The sequence below is a fragment of the Lepisosteus platostomus genome, chromosome 4 (assembly GCF_059453375.1).
Source record: "Lepisosteus platostomus isolate fLepPlt1 chromosome 4, fLepPlt1.hap1, whole genome shotgun sequence".
NCBI lineage: Eukaryota > Metazoa > Chordata > Actinopteri > Semionotiformes > Lepisosteidae > Lepisosteus > Lepisosteus platostomus.
The window spans coordinates 19577236-19593571 of NC_142614.1; the positions used below are offsets into that span (position 1 = coordinate 19577236).

Sequence of the window (16336 nt, forward strand, 5' to 3'; positions counted from 1 at the left end):
ATATTGTAAGTGATAAAGAGAGGAAGAAATGCATAGATTTTAGATAGTGTCTTTTTAGCTATCATTTTTTATTTTACATATCACTTGTGTAGTTGACGCCGCACTGGGCATGGTCAGGCTCCCAATCTCTCCTGTCACACCCCTTTATAAGCTCTTTTGGGTTTCTTTTCTTTATCTTACACACACTCTCCTCCAAGAGTGGTGATCACACTGACCCTCTCATTATGGTAACAGGATACATGACTCCACATTCCATTACTTCTGGACGCTTTAACTGCAGGGTCTCAGGTTCACCAAGTTCATCCTGTTGTCCTCACTGCTAGGAACCTCCTGCTCCTACTCCATTAGGTCACCGTTTCACAAACAACCAGTGCCTCAGACTCCCAGGTCCACCTCCAGCCCTGATGTCCTCTTCCCAAAGCCACCAGGCTGGGTTACACAAATACACACTACCTACATCACCGAGTCTCTTTGGCACTACACACCGTGCCGAGACCCAACACACTGTCCCTCTCTAACACCCACACCCCCTCTCTGGTGCCTCACTCTCACACCCTTAGGTAGTGCCCAGCCACCACTGTGTTACATCTATGCAGCTGCCAGCACACCTCACTGTGCCCAGCCACCACTGCACTGCCTCCCAGAGGGTGCAATTAGATAGACCCCAGTCCCTTCCCCAATACCACTGTATTGCCAGGGGGAGGGTCCATCTACCACACAACCCACTCTGGTCCACCCACACTAACTCATTTATCAAATCACAACTCACTCATACAGCAGACACGACAGTCCTGGCCTCACACCCTAGCAGGATGCTGTCCCTTTAAATCTTTCAATGATCTCATAAAGCTCCGTTTCTTCTGTTCGTCTCCTCACAGACTGACGTTTTCACTCTTTTCCTCGCAGGCCATTCCTGTCCACAATCCCCTCCATGATTGTCGTTCTTCTCCACCCCCTCACAGGGTTACTACAGCGGCTAATCAAGTCTTTGCTCACTCACACTGTACATGGCGGCACACCTTTCTAACAGCGCCCCGACTAGTAGCGTCTCACACCCGCTACTGTCATGCTTCGGCTCGGCTCGCAGCAGAACCTCCGCATTTGTTCTCTCAACACTACAGCCACAGCAAAACCGAGGTCCCCCCTGCCTCTTTCCCCCTTTAAACCACTTCTACACCTGCCGTTCATTCACTTATTCACGTCAGGTGTGGTTTCCACGGCAACGCGTCTTCCTTAATCCGGGGCTCCACCCCCTACACCAGATACTCCCTGCATTGTACCACAGCATCTAAAATTTTATGAACAGAAGATTTAATTGACCTTTATTTCAACTAGCTGAAGAAATCCACACTAATACAATGAAAACTGTGGTATGTTTTGCACTCTCCACTCATCCAATATCTGCATCAGTTGACAAAGTATGTTCTCCCAGATGCATACTAATCAAATTCTAAACAGAAAGATTAAATGCAAGACGTTTTTTTTAATAGGAACACTGATAAAAAAGAGCCATTTTAATGGCTCTTGACTTAATATTCAACACTGAGACCTTTCTTATCAAACTCTCAGTGAGATTTGTAGCATTTCAATAAGCTTTTCTTCCACTGGCAGGTTATTTATTAATTCTCAGTGTTACTCTTGTACTAACCAATACTTCCAAAGTGGTTATTGATACAGTCTGCTGGTGACACACAGTAGAAGTCATATTTAAGCAATTTGAGCTAATATTCAAGTTAAACAGTTCAGATAATACATACTATCAAAACACAACACAAGCCCTAACAATTATCATTTTATTCATTATGAAGATTGTAGCTTTATAGATGTGTACTACAAAAAACACTGCAATATTGATGATTGCCTTTTTTATTGTTTGTTTTATATGATCTTTTATTATACTCTATTCTGTGGGAATAATCAGATGTATATAGAGCAGCTGCATACACCATAGCAAGTGTCTTTGACTGTTAACACATAGAGTACAATATTTCAGTACAGTACATACTGTACTTAAACTGTAGTCCTTAGATTGAAATCAAGAACAAAAAATAACTATTATCACATTTAAAATCTCATTAATGTTATACCTCTTATTTCTTCCTTAAGAAACTTGAAAAAGGTGGTGGCAAAAATGTATTTATCCTTGTGTTTATAACATATTATTCTATATGAATTACCCAGCAGTCTTGGGAAAGGTCAATGGGTCAGGAAGGCAGCATAATAACCATCAGTCAAGTTAGCCTTGAGAAACATGAACAGCAGAAAGTAGTGTAATGAAATTTTAAGGTTAAGCAGGATTTAATTCCTTTCACCAGGTCACTCTGACAGTCTTGTCCTACTAGCAGCCTTATGAGATATGACTTCCTGATCTCGCTGATCATTTGTTTTCTGTGCCCTTAACCAATCAGCTGTGTGAGGCAAAATACACATAACACCATTGTGGTCAGAGAAAGTTATCTTTGTTGCTTTGTCCTTCATTTTGTAAGTAGGCTGCTTCCTTAAATATTTTTCTAAATTATATAAATTGAGAGATTGTTGGTCATGGTTGTGAATAAAATGTTGTGATGTGAATAAATGTTCCTGAGTTGTTGATGCAGGATAAGTCAATACTGAGTTTCCAGTCTCCTTTGTTGCAGGATTCAAGTACTGTGTGAGACAATGACTGGGAAGCTTAATGCGGTTTGTACTGGAATGATTTATGAGGGCACATGCTGAATAGCCCCATCTGACATGGTGATTACATGGTATGAAAGCAGTGTGAAATATAAGATTTTCAGTGTAATCCAATGGGACGGTTCTGTGTGTTCATCCTTCATATTTTCTGTATTTCTCAGTTCTAAGTCTCTTGTAACTCTTTTAACTTGTATGCTGGCTTTGCACCAGGTTGCAGACACTGGGTTATGGAATTATGTTGCTTTCCTCTCATAGCGCTTCTTACAAGCATGTTTACTGAGATGTCAAGCATCATCCCAGCTCACCCCATCAATGGGGCTCAGGTCTACAGAGTAGGGCACCTCTTTCATAGCTGTCACATTCTCATCTTGTACAAAAGCTGTGTAAGAAAGCTTCTCGTTAAAAGGTTGCTGTACAGCAAGTAAAGCCCCAGGACTTGATTAATATAGTGCCATCAATTGCTACAAGAGAGACGTCTGCCTAGATCATCACACATTGCTCCATCAATTGGTGTTTTGCAAAAAATAATTAGCATACTGTATCTTTCTGCTTTATAAAGCACATGTCTATCATGTTGGTTTATACAAAGCCTTGATTTACTGTTAAAAATTACATGGCTGGACTGCTGGTAAGTCCACCTGTAAATACTTCATCCAGTCTCCAACATACTGATGGCATGAATGTGTTGTCTTCTTGATAAGTGAGGTATTTTTTTCCTTTCTGTGTTTTTCTAAATATTCACCAAGTTTGAAATTCAAAAGGCTAAATGGCCTCATCTCCTGTGCCAAATCAACTCGCTCACGAATGAGGTGATTTGGTGTTTATTCTACAAAGTGACTTCATTGTATCAAGATCAGTAAGGAATGATCAAAAGTTTCTTCAAAATTGATCAAAATGACACCAACAACAGTTTCATTAATATCTAAAACTCATATACTTGATTTTTCTAAAAACATAGACACAATAAATAACATGATGAAAACAAGACAAATATACTTCAATGGGTTGAATTAAGGAGCAACTCCATAGTGTAGCTTCTGTTCTTTAGAGAAGTATCGTACACCGGTCACAGTAGTCCAATGCAATATTATACAGTAAGTGATTACCAGTATATGCATTAACCAAGATACACTTTTTCCCATTCAGGGTGTATTCTTCTCCTAGTTCAGCTTAAAACTGCAGAGAACCTGACATATTCTGAACCTCTAAGTTTCTCATTTTTGTCTAATAACCTGTGTAGAATACCCTTTAGCTAGGAAATCAATTTCAAACTTAAGATGTCCATGTAATATAATGCCCATAATTCTAATGAGCACGAAATACACAACTAAGTAACACATACAGTAGCCAAGTTATAGGGTATCTCCTTTATTAATGTTTTTGGTAAAATTAAACCAAGTTCAAATTCACTGTGACAGGCCTCTTTAATGTTAGTCACCTAACATACATTTCAAAATTCCTGTGAATGTTGTGTGCTGTGAATCAATGTGGATCACATAGGTGTGACTTGGAACAGCCACTGTTTTGTTTTGTGAAGATTCAACTGTTCTTTGCTGTTCTTTGTACAGATATTCTTTGCTGTAGTTTAGCATTCAGTGGCATTGTTAAAGCATTTTTGGACATTTTCAATATTTTCATGGCTGAAGCCTTTCTAGTGATATAGTGTGTTGAGTACGTAACATAATCTGACTAGATGGTGGTGTAATCGGTTTTCTATTCTTGCTTTTGTCTGTTTTATTTAGAATGTTCATACCAGTACTTTTATACTATAGAGAATAATCTACTTAAGGAGACAACTTTGAATAATATTATTACATACCTTAGACAAGGTTAATTGACTTGGCTGAAAATGTAAGAAAACTGCCTTACATCTTATATTGATAGTGATTCTTGGAGATCACTACATTCATACTGCAGTAGGAGGGTCACAAATATAATCCTGTTCCATTATGTTGCCAGTCGGTAGGCTCTAGCAAATGAATGTGAGCTCCTCAGCTGTTACATCCACATGGTCATAACAAACCAGTACCATCTAATTGTTCTTCCTAGTATTATGTAAAAATGCTAATTCAGTGCATCTTAAACTGTACCCATGAGCAACACATCATCGCTGTACCAATATATCTATTTAGAGACGTTAACAGAACATTAAGAGGTAATTTTAACATGCATTATGTGATATTTAAAATTGATGATAAATAATTTTTCTAAGCAAGTTGCACTTGTTTGGTCTGTAATTTTTCAAGACATTGTGTTATTTTGTGGCAGGCAAAGTGCTTTCAGTGGACGGTCCTTCTTCAGCACCTTTGGGTCCCAAATTATGCTGTCATGACATGTATTTAGTTCACTCCTGTTATTACTGGCCTAATTAAATTATCCAATTTCTTTGCATTGTACACCGTCTTTCAGTTTAGTAATAATGAGATAGTTTAACCTGTATTTTGAAAAAGAGCTGCTATTTTTCCTTCAAGGAACAATAAACAGAAAAATACTATGTTAATATACTGTATTGTCTATTGAAGTTTAGAGAGACTGCTGCTACTCTACATTAAACATTATTTAATATCCAATTTATATAAGTAGTGTTCAACATGCTGTTCATTTTCAGAGTTTCAACTCTCCTTTTTCTATGGCAATGAGCTGTTCAATGATAATGAATGCATTAATTGCAATAATGACCCTGAAACATAATATTTTTAAAGGTTATATACGGGAAACCATTCGAAAAAAGACCCTAGTTTCTCAACTATTACCGTAAGAACATCATGCACACCATTTTCGAACTGATATAGCAGGTAGCTGTCATTTTACAGAGCACTGAACAAAGGGGGCTTTGAAAATGTATGTACATCTAAATGGTGTACTTTAGTCCATACAAACCTTTTTACAACTATAGCATTTTCAGTAACAGTTCTGTCAGAATCAATAGTATAAGCTTGGAAATAAATTTCAAAGTGTCTAGTTTGGGGGAAAATATGGTATTTCATGTTAATATTTTTATTTTTATTTTTTATATTATTTTGCAAGGAGAATCAATTAAAACAATGTCTTACTTTAAAAGAGTAATTTATTTACATTTTACTTGTAATATTATGTGTTAAATTACTGTGTGTACTAATTTACAAGGGCAATGGCATCTTTGTAGGACCCTAAAGTAATTTGAATTCTAGAGTACTTCTAATCAACTTTGAAAACTGTTTCAGAGTTATTATTTCTTTCCTCACTGTGCAACAGTGAAAAACAAGAAGAAAAACATTAAGAACACAAAAGTAAAGTAACATAGAATGTAATAACAGGACAGTGATAATGCACATTATCTCTCTTTTAAGAGGTGCCTTTAGCTCTGTACACAAAGTAATACTCTGTTGTCCACAGAAACTTAAGAGGCATGTTTAAGAAGGAGAGGGTTCTTCGTTAGAAAAGCACAGGCTCAGTTATATCATTTTGGGTAACTGTTCTAGGTCTTGCGTTGATATGGATTTTAGCATAGTTTTGGATTAGAAAATTAAACGCTGGTCTTTGTCATTTTCTGTTCTCAGGTATTTTTGAGTCGCCATTTCTTGTATTACTGCAGTGAACCGATCCTGGATGTGAAGATTGCCTTTTGTCAGGTGTGTGTTCCTTACAGGTAAACAAGGTACAGTATTCATTCACTTCCATTTCCCCTTCATTACTGTATAGTACTCTGTGTTGTATATGAAACCACTGGTGTCAGTGCAAAAACACTTAGCTGACTGATGTGTGAAGCAGGTCAATCCAGTTGTCTTCAGTAACATGCAGATGTGGGTTAAAAATGCTTTAGTTCAATGTTGGGCATAGCAAGACGTGCAGTGAAGAGATAGCCTGAGTGTTCAAACAGCATGTCTGAAGTGATATCTGGCTAGAAAGCCAGAACTCTGTGTGCTATTGGAATGATACAGTAAATTACATTTTTATCTTTTATTACTTATTTTATTACTTTTATTTTATTTATTTATTATAATTATAAGTAGTATTTACTTTATTTAAAATTAAGAGACAGGTAAATGAGACGCACATTCATAGAGAATGGGGAGGAATTGGGAATTATATTCATACCTGGAAAAAATCTATTTTCAGCAGACAGGTTTGATTGCTATTGTTAAGGTTTGGTTTATGACATATCGCACAAGGACACATCTGTCTTCCATTTTGGTTGGTTAGAGAGCTACAAGTATATTGCACATTTGGGATTCAAACAAGATAAAAATAGGTTATTTATTGAATAACATTATTTATTTTTTAATCCTTAAGAAAGTGTCATAGCGTAGTGGGTAAGCCTCTGCACTCATGACTGAGAAGTTGTGAGTCCAGGTCTGAGTTCAGAGCTGCTGTGATTTGAATACATTACTTCAGTTCCTCCTATCCACCCAGCTGTATACTGTTAGTGGGGATCAGCACTGATGAACCAGTGTCTTGTGCTCTCTATTCTGTTTAACGATACAGAAACCAGGATGAGCTCTGGTCCAGTGAGCTGTTGTGACTTTGGTCTTTTTCAATAATCCAAAACAGGCAAAGGAGGACTGAATTTCTTACTTTGAATGAAATGCACTTGGCATCCACATATCATTTCAGAACTTTGTTGTTTGATATAGTCAGTTGCTTTATTGGGCTATTGAGGTGTGGTCACTCAGGTGTAAAAACACAAAAACAATCATGTCATGTTTATAATTAAATGGAATTGTGTAAATTTGGTAGTGTAAAAAACAGTACATCTGACAAGGTGATGAATCAAAAGAAAATGTCAAACATTGATTTTTAACAAGATTAATGAACTCAATCTTCGGACCAGACTTACCTTAGGACCAGAAATTGATAGGTTGACTTTGCAAGACAGATCCAAGTTTATCATTACTATTAGCTTATTCTGGGGAATCCTGAATTTGTTGTAAGCTTGCTTGTTTAAGAATCATTTTTCAATTAGAGTAAGCACTGAGGGGTCATGTTGGCCTTGGGAAAAAAAAAATGAAGATTTTTATACCAGCTCTGGGGAAAATATATTTAGTTGCACCAGTTTATTAACCTTCTAGATTTGAAAAGCTCTTTCATTCTCAAAACACACCATCATTGAAGCAACCTAAGTGTCTAAGGGACAATAGTAGCTTATCTCTGAAACTCTGTTAGTCTATGCAAGAAAAAAAAACAAAACAACAAAAAGATCATTAAAGGCTTCCACAGTGGCAGTGCTTATTATAATCAATATTAATTGCTCTTAGGTTTGCAGCCTGAGTTGCTCTGACCAACATATTCTCTAAAGAAACAAATTAATGAAAGGAGCACATTTTTTTAAATGTAATAATACATGGAGCCCTGTACTGTCCTTCTCTGTATTTGATATTAGTTTCCAGAACACTTATAAAATTGAGTAACAGCAGATCTTTAATTTTACAGCAAAATATTTAGCTTAATCATCAATATTTTGTACAAGGTGGAAATCAAATACTGTATATCTGACTAGACCCAGTATGGCAAACGTTTTCTAAAATGAAATTCAATGAATTCGAAATATGATTTCCATATTGGAAACACTCACACACTTGTTGTATAGTTGTTTAAAATCCAAATATATCTAAAGAGTATTATAAGTCTCTTCATGTGTTTCTTTTAGCTTCAATAATTGATTTATTTCACATATCCATGAAGGAAAATTACAAGAAAAAAAACAACAGGGCATTTTTAGAGGACATGTGTGAAGCTGTTCAATTATTTAGAGAAGAAATGTCAAACAGAAAATGGAGATAATGAATGATGGCTGCAGCTTTCCTCATTGCAATAACAGATTGCAATTACAGCAAATCTTTGTTAATCAGGATCAAATTAGTTATGTCAGTTTAATTGTGAGACACTGCAGTGAAAAATGGGCTTTTAATTCACAATAGATTTTATTATCTCTGGATGATCTTTCCGGTCCTATACATCACGGAGAACAGATTTCATCTTTACTTATTTAAAACGTTATTTCTTTCTGGGTTTTACGCTATTGCTTTGCAATAATAATTCAGTTGTGGCTCAGCTGGTTTAAACACATTTCTGATAAAACCAAGTTTCACATAGAAGCTTGGTGATGGATATACTGTAGATTGTGGTGTGATATGATAAAAAATGGATTTGAAATAAAGCAAGACAATACAATGCTAACATGTAGAAATGTTACTCTTTCTGTGATACAGTATGTAGTGGGTTGCTGTTTCCGCACAAGATATTTGTCAGGGAGACACACTGGGGGTAGAGCTGGGGGCAGGGGGAAGCGTGAGGTTTCCAAGGTGACAGAGGGACGCTGAAGGAAGAGTCAATGAACTTGTGTGTGTTCATGCCAGAACTCCCCAGCAGCTAAGAAAGACTGTCCTGTGCAACTTTTCTTGTATTCACAGTCACCAGTTCAGTTTGGGAATAGCTCTTATGTACATTACAAGACCATTAAAAGTTCTTTCTCTGTACACCACTGTGTCAAGCTCAGTGATTCCATGCTACAGTATAATATCATCTATTGTTGTTTTTTATGTACCATTAGATTAGTGGTTTCCATTCCATGGTCCTTATAGCAAGGAAACAATCAAATGTCACCAATGAGAACCAGTTTGTTAAGGGAGAATGGGCCAAAATTCATAAAAGCTAATGTGAGAGATATAAAGTTACAGGAAATGTCTTGTAGAAGTCAATGCAGCTCAAGGAGGTGCCACCAGTTACTGAACCTAAAGATTCACCAACTAATTCACAAAAGGAAATTTACTTTTTGAACATTTTGTAAATAATCTATATATATGTTTTAATGTGACACACAGGCGGGGAGAGAGAAGCTTGGGGTCAGGGTGCAGGGTCAGCCATTAATATGGTGCCCCTGGAGCAGCTGAGGTTAAGGGCCTCGCTCAGGGGCCCAATGGAGTAGGATTCCCTTACTGGCAACAGGATTTGAACTGGCAACCTTCCAGCCACAGGCGCAGATCCTTAGCGACAGAGCCACCGCTCCACCCAAAAAATGCTCTACAAGAATAAGCTGTAAAAATAGCCAATGTGCACAAAAGTCATAGACCTGTGATAGGAGATACCATTACAGCAAAGTTAAAATTGAATATTGAAGAAAGAGTTGTCAAAGTTGCTCAGATGAACTTGTGTAAGTACAGTATAATTTTAAATCATTGCTCCATATTATCTAGTAACAGAGATTGCATTTATTTGCATATTTATTGGGCAAAACAATCTTCTGTAAGAAAACATTTCAGCACAGAAAAACAGTATTGACCTGGTTTAAGGACAAAATAAGGATTTTACACAGCCACAGGAATGTTTGAATGCCTACTGGGTTCATTATCCTTCCATAGATGCCTTTGACAATGACAAGAATGAAGGTAATTGGAAGGTTTTGTAATTGCCAAGGCAAGACCAAAGAGACTACTAATGACAGAATTTCCCAAGTCATAAAAGGATTTTTGCTGTTGAATGTCTGTACATTTGGTTCTAAGACAGCCCCAATTAACACAATAAATCCAGGATCCGGAACAAGTGCTGTAAATGTGATGTTTTTCTTACTTGCTTTTTATTTAACTTTGTATGTAAGTTTGGTTAAAAAGGTTATGAGTCTTTTGTAGCAAATGTTTTACACAAATCTGAATATGTAATATTAAAAAGAATGATGAAATCATTAAAGTAAATCAATCAGAATTTAAATTGCTAGTATGTTCCTTGCTTTTATGAATTGCCTTTGGATGCCCATATAGTGCTTTCTTGCTGCACAATTTCTTTACCCTTTTCAAATCCTAATTAGCTACTTATGAATTCTGGGTATTGTATTGCTGTCAACAGTATGAAACTCTTTCACATTGTACATCACAGATGTGAGTTAATTATAGCTGAAAAGAAGTCTCATAAATAAAGCTTTTAGGGGAAATTATGCACCAGGCACAGTTTTTAACAGAAAGGTACAATAATCACAGAACACCAAGTTGACAGCCCATTTTTCTGATATTGATCGAAAACTTGCAAAATAAATAAATAAAAACCTCCCAAAACAATGATTCTCCATCTATACAGTTTACAACAAAGGGTACAGGATTTTCTGATCTGTACTGTATGTGGCTGAAATTTCTGTAAGATGCAAGTCTGTAAGAAGCAAGAACAAATTAGTCACTATCTCAGTTTTGTCTCAGCCCACACTGTGTCTGTGAGAATGCTTTAATGCCATGTCCCTGTGGAGTTCAAAACTAAAATTCTCCTCCTTTGCCTTATTAAAGACTGAAAATCAGATGTAGTTTACAGTGTTCAGTTGTCATTTCCATAGGCTAAACTATAACAGAAACAAGCCTCTGACTCTGTTCTCCCTAACTGAACAGTTAATTTGATTTCTTCATTCCAATGTTAATATCTTATAGAATAGACATGCTTTAGAATCTGTCCATAGAAGAGCAACCAGATACATTCTGGTTCTCTGGGTTTAAGGGAATGTTCTACAGTGACATGATGAACTGAACCTTTCTTAAAGAGAGAACACTGAGGGGACCTGATATGAATATTCAAAATCCTGAAAGGCATTGACAAAGTCATTTCAGAATAAATTGTGAATCACAAACCAATGTGCACAAATGGAAACTACAGTACATGGAGGTACTTCTTCACCACATGGTTGTGAGAGTATGGAACAAGCTACCCAGCCATTTTGTTGAAGCTGGCTAGATGAGGTCATTGTGTCAACAATTACCTTTAACTACCAAACGGGCTAAGTGAGCTGAATGACCTCCTCTCATTTGTAACATTTCTTATGTTCTTCCTTCATAATATACAGTATACCCCTGTGAAACAGCCATGGTCTATGCAAATGCTAGAGTTATTACCTTGAAATTGATGTTAAAAGTAAGGACCAGGGTTTATGTCTGGGGAATGGGAGAGGTCGCTTGGATCAGAGGAATCTGACAGGGAAGGGTTTAGAAATATCAGTTTTATGATCTTAATATTTTCAGAATGAGAAAACAAAAAAGCACAAAAATCTAAAACCTAGAGAGCAGGAAGCATTGCTAAAAAGTAAGGTAACAGCCGCAGATGTTAAACTCAACTCTACTACCAAGATACTCTATCCAAAGGCAACTCAGCTTTTCAGAGTTTGTGTAGATGTGTCTCATAGGACAGCAACAAATATCTTAATGATGTTATTAAAAGCAAGAAGCAAGATACAGACAGTGTCTGACTGTGAGTGACAGAAACAGGAATGACTTGTAATGGCTAAGAGATGCACCGTTTTTTGAATGACAGAAATGCCTATGAGATTTACTTGCGGCCATATGTCTCCTCAAGGCTTTTTTACTGTTGTTACTGCAAATTGCACGTTACCCGCTAAGAAAAAGAGAGGTAGTTGTTTAAAGTTTTTGGAGGTGGATGTAAATTAATTGGATCATGATGGATTAGTATGTTGGGTATTGTTCTTTTTCCATGATTCGCAAAACTACTGTATTAGCAAAGTAAATAGAAGTGCTCTTTTTCCCCACCATCAAAATTTGGAATATTCATTTTTCCAACATCATGTATGCACTGATTATGATTTGAATTCTGTGTACATTATACAGCACATGTAAACTGTTTTTAATAAATTTTGTTAAATGGAAATAAATGTATGTAGTGCCATATTTATGGCACTTTACAATAAAACAAGACAAAAAGGCAATAGCAATAGTGACAGGTATACACAAATTAATCAGAATTAAAAGCTAGAGTATGAAAGCTAGACTTAAGACAGAATTGTGAAGTGATGACTGACTTTTCAGATCAAATACAAACTAAGAGATCATTTCACAGGCTTACCGCCACAAAAAAACAATGCAGAATGGGTTTAGACCCTCACTTTGGAAACATAAAGAAGGCTCAAGTTAAAAAAGCACAAATGATGTGTAATTGAATAGGGAGTTAGGATTTCCCTGATGCAGTCAGGAACCAAACCATTCAAGCCTTTAAAGGTGAACAGCAGCATTTTGATCTTTATTTTCAACTCCACAGGATCCATTGCAAGGAAGCTGAAAGGGGAGATATACTATGCTTGTGTATTTTGGTTTTAGTTAAAAAATGAACTGCTCAGTTCAAAACATGCTACAAGTTGTAAATAATGTTTGGGTGTACTAGCAAACACTGCATTAGAATAACCAAGTCTGAAAAAAGATATACAAGCACTATTACGAATATTTACTTAATTATGAAAAGGCAACATTCTGCATTAGAGTTTAAAATGTGACACTCAGTTCAGAGATGAAACCAACATTCCTGACCTAAGTACTGATTCCAATAACATCAACAGTCAAAATAAAGTTTACCCGGATGCAGCTGGTACAGCAATCTTGTTTCTGTTACTTCAGTCTTGTCAGAGTAAATATGTAAAAAAAAAATTGCCCCTTTTCTTAGCTTCATCTACTGTACGTTTGTGTGACAAAGCAGGCATTATTTTATTAGTGCAACAGAACAGAAATAAACAATGACTCTCTACCTGTAAAGTGTCTGATTTAATTATAACAAATAGATACCAATCAGAATGGTACCAGGAAGCCCTATATGGTTTTTTGAAATCAGCACAATAGCAGGGTGAGTTTGTATGTTAGTACCTGCTTACATGCCAGCACTGGAGATCTTGATTAGCATAATCCTGTAAAATCATTCATGTGCAGTGGTTTTCTTGCCAAATATCTGCAGACAAGGTTCTGTATGGCATTACTTTAACTCAAGAATAAATTATTTAATTTTAATGAAACTGGATTTCACATGACGTTTTCTTGTGGTATACAGTGGAGTGCAGTAACCTTTGACAAGGCACTTAGGGGTTAGCCACGTGTCAACCCCTTGACAACCTTTTAAAACCGCTTCAACACCTCATATGTGACAATATACCCAATGAGTTTAATTAATTATCAGTTATTGGTATTACCAATGACTGCCTATTCCCATGAATCACAGTAATTAATTAAATGAGAATTATTTGCTTTTACTTCTTTTTGCTTTATTTTTCTGTCTATGCATTGATTTCAGTGCTCTTCCAGTGACAGACAAAATTATACATTTTTATTAATTTTCAGTACATACAGTGTTTTTTTGATTGTCTGCATGTGCCTATCAAGCTGTACAGTATGTGCTAACATCGCATGGCCTATGGTGTTTTTACTATAAAATAACAATGAGAAGAATTTTGTTCTATGGATTTTTAAAGTCAACAGAGGAGCGCAATGACAAATCAATTGTCAGATACCAAAGAAGTGAGAAACAATATTTCTGATGGTAAGAAAAATGTAAGGGATTATACATTATTAGATTATAAATTGTTATAAGCAATTTGCTTAATACCTCATGTAAGGGCTAAATAAACTGTTGCCTTTTTAACCATTTACATTCTTATTTTCCAATTTTGAAGAACCAGGGTAGCTGTAATAGAAGGCACTTTAAAGCCTTGTAAATCATTTCTAATTTCTGTGTTTTCACAGGGGTTTGGTAAACAAGTGGATGTTTCATACATCGCCAAGCATTACAACATGAGCAAAAGCAAAGTGGACAACCAGTTCTACAGTGTGGAAGTTGGGGATTCTACCTTCACAGTTCTCAAACGGTACCAGAATCTAAAGCCCATTGGCTCTGGGGCTCAGGGAATAGTTTGGTGAGTATCTGGATTAAACCTATTATATGCTAACATATCAGAGATATTGGTGCCTACGATGGCCTATAGCTAGAACAAGATCCATCTTCACTGTTTGCATGTTTCTTTTTCTCAGCAACAGATCGTGCAGTAATAATTTTCCCTTTAAATTGATACATTAATTATTTTCTTATACAGAAGTATATCAAAAATTGCACACCTCTAAACAAGACCACACTAATATATGCACACATGATTTTATTTGATAATTGAAGAAGTGCTTCAGCTTTCATATCTTATGTAAAGTGCATTATGTTCTTGCTCAGTGAACTATAGTTGGTAAACTGTAAAATTCTTAACCTTCACTAGATGAAAACAAATACTGAGAAACTAATTTTAGCATTTTTGATGGTCTGCTGTGTTTTTAAATGCCTGTTATTATTTTAATCTATAGTATTTAGTTTGATTGACAAAGATAAGTTTCTGTTATCATTCTTCAAAATGCTCTTAGTTATTTACCTGCTGTGGCCAGGAACTAGACTAGAGGTCAGAGAATGTGCTGTCTCAACCACAACCTTACACCCACAAGATGAATAAAAAAAACTTCTTGACTAAATACTGTATTCAAGTACCTTGTATATCAAGAATAAAAATTTAAATAATGTAGCTGAGTATACAAACCAATGTGTTTTCATACTTTACGTATGATTATTAACCATTAATGACAACTTTTCCATCTTAGAGAATCTTAGAGGATGATCCCTCCACCGGTACACTTTAACGACCCTTTCACAACATTATTGAAAACTTCCCCATCTTACATATGCTGCAGCACCTGGTGGTTTTACAAAGTTTTGCAGTCCGGCAGCAGAATTTAAAAAAAAATACATTGGAACATGCCATGCATACATATTAAAGCACACTATTCATTGTGCATTCTGAATGGCTGGATCTGTATATACAGCATGCATTCTTCCAATTTGCCATGGGGATCTTCCAAAATCATGTTTTTTTGTGAATTTATGTGTACCATTTTGCAATAATAGATTGATCAAAGAAAAACTATTAATCTCTTCAATAATTCTGATACTTTCTTATTATTTAGAAAACTAAGACATTAAAAACATAGAATTGATCAATTTAATTAATATGAATGATGCCAGGTGAGTATATGGTAAACCTCGCCAAAAAACAAAGGCATACACGATGACAAGCATACAGAAGTATGAGCCCCCGAAGCTTTACTCCAATCAAAGAAAACAAAATTAATAATCATCTTTCAAGATCTTTGTCAAACAGACTTTAAAAATAGTACAGTCTTTAGTTTAAATGATGTGTTATTTTTTGAGAAATGCCAACATGATCTGTAACTATCTTCCTGACAGATTCTCAGTTTTAATTGCCTATTCTTTCAGAAGTTTGCCATAGTTGTGTGGAATTATTTACTGTAGTTTGGGATGAAAATGCAGGAGGAGGGCAAGCCCTAGTTCAAGAAAATCACAGGCTCAGATGTATAAATACCAGCCTCTAGACATTGGTTTCTGTGAATTTGCCAAGCTAAGCATTCTACCATTCCCAACACAACAACCTCTTGCTATATCAGGGGGTTTCATCTTCCTTGTTATTGTGGCAGGCACTCTTCCCTCAATGCAAGTGGGTTAAACCTAAAACAATACAGTTTCCACAATTGCATAATTGAGACTTGACTACATTCAGAAATAGCTGCATGTTACCACTACCTATTATATAAAAAGAAAATCAACACAATATATTTTTCTTATGATAGCCTTAGTTACAGTAATATAGTAACATTATATTCTATTTAACTTTATTCAATTTAAGAAATGAACACTTTTAACCACGCACCTGATGATTATTGTAAGATGAATCGAAATCTTATGATTTTTACAAGACCTTGCATTTCTTTTCTAAGAATATTTATTTGCATCAGTATCAGCTGTCAAAGATAGAGTCTGTATGCTGCTATTCTTAATCCAAGTACTGTACCTTTAATGTACAGTATATCAAGAATTGTACATTACATTTCAAGAC

The 16336-nt window shown here is 35.9% G+C and overlaps 1 protein-coding gene across 8 annotated transcripts in view; it reads left to right on the forward strand.

Annotated features, from left to right (window-relative positions):
* Positions 1–16336, forward strand: part of mapk10 (mitogen-activated protein kinase 10) — a 105726-nt gene that overhangs the window by 37366 nt on the left and 52024 nt on the right. For all 8 annotated transcript variants that reach the window (XM_088628893.1, XM_088628888.1, XM_088628890.1 and 5 more), the window contains exons 2-3: positions 6213–6284; positions 14136–14305. In XM_088628893.1, the coding sequence (XP_088485019.1) occupies positions 6213–6284; positions 14136–14305 (242 nt within the window). The remainder of the gene's footprint in view (positions 1–6212; positions 6285–14135; positions 14306–16336) is intronic.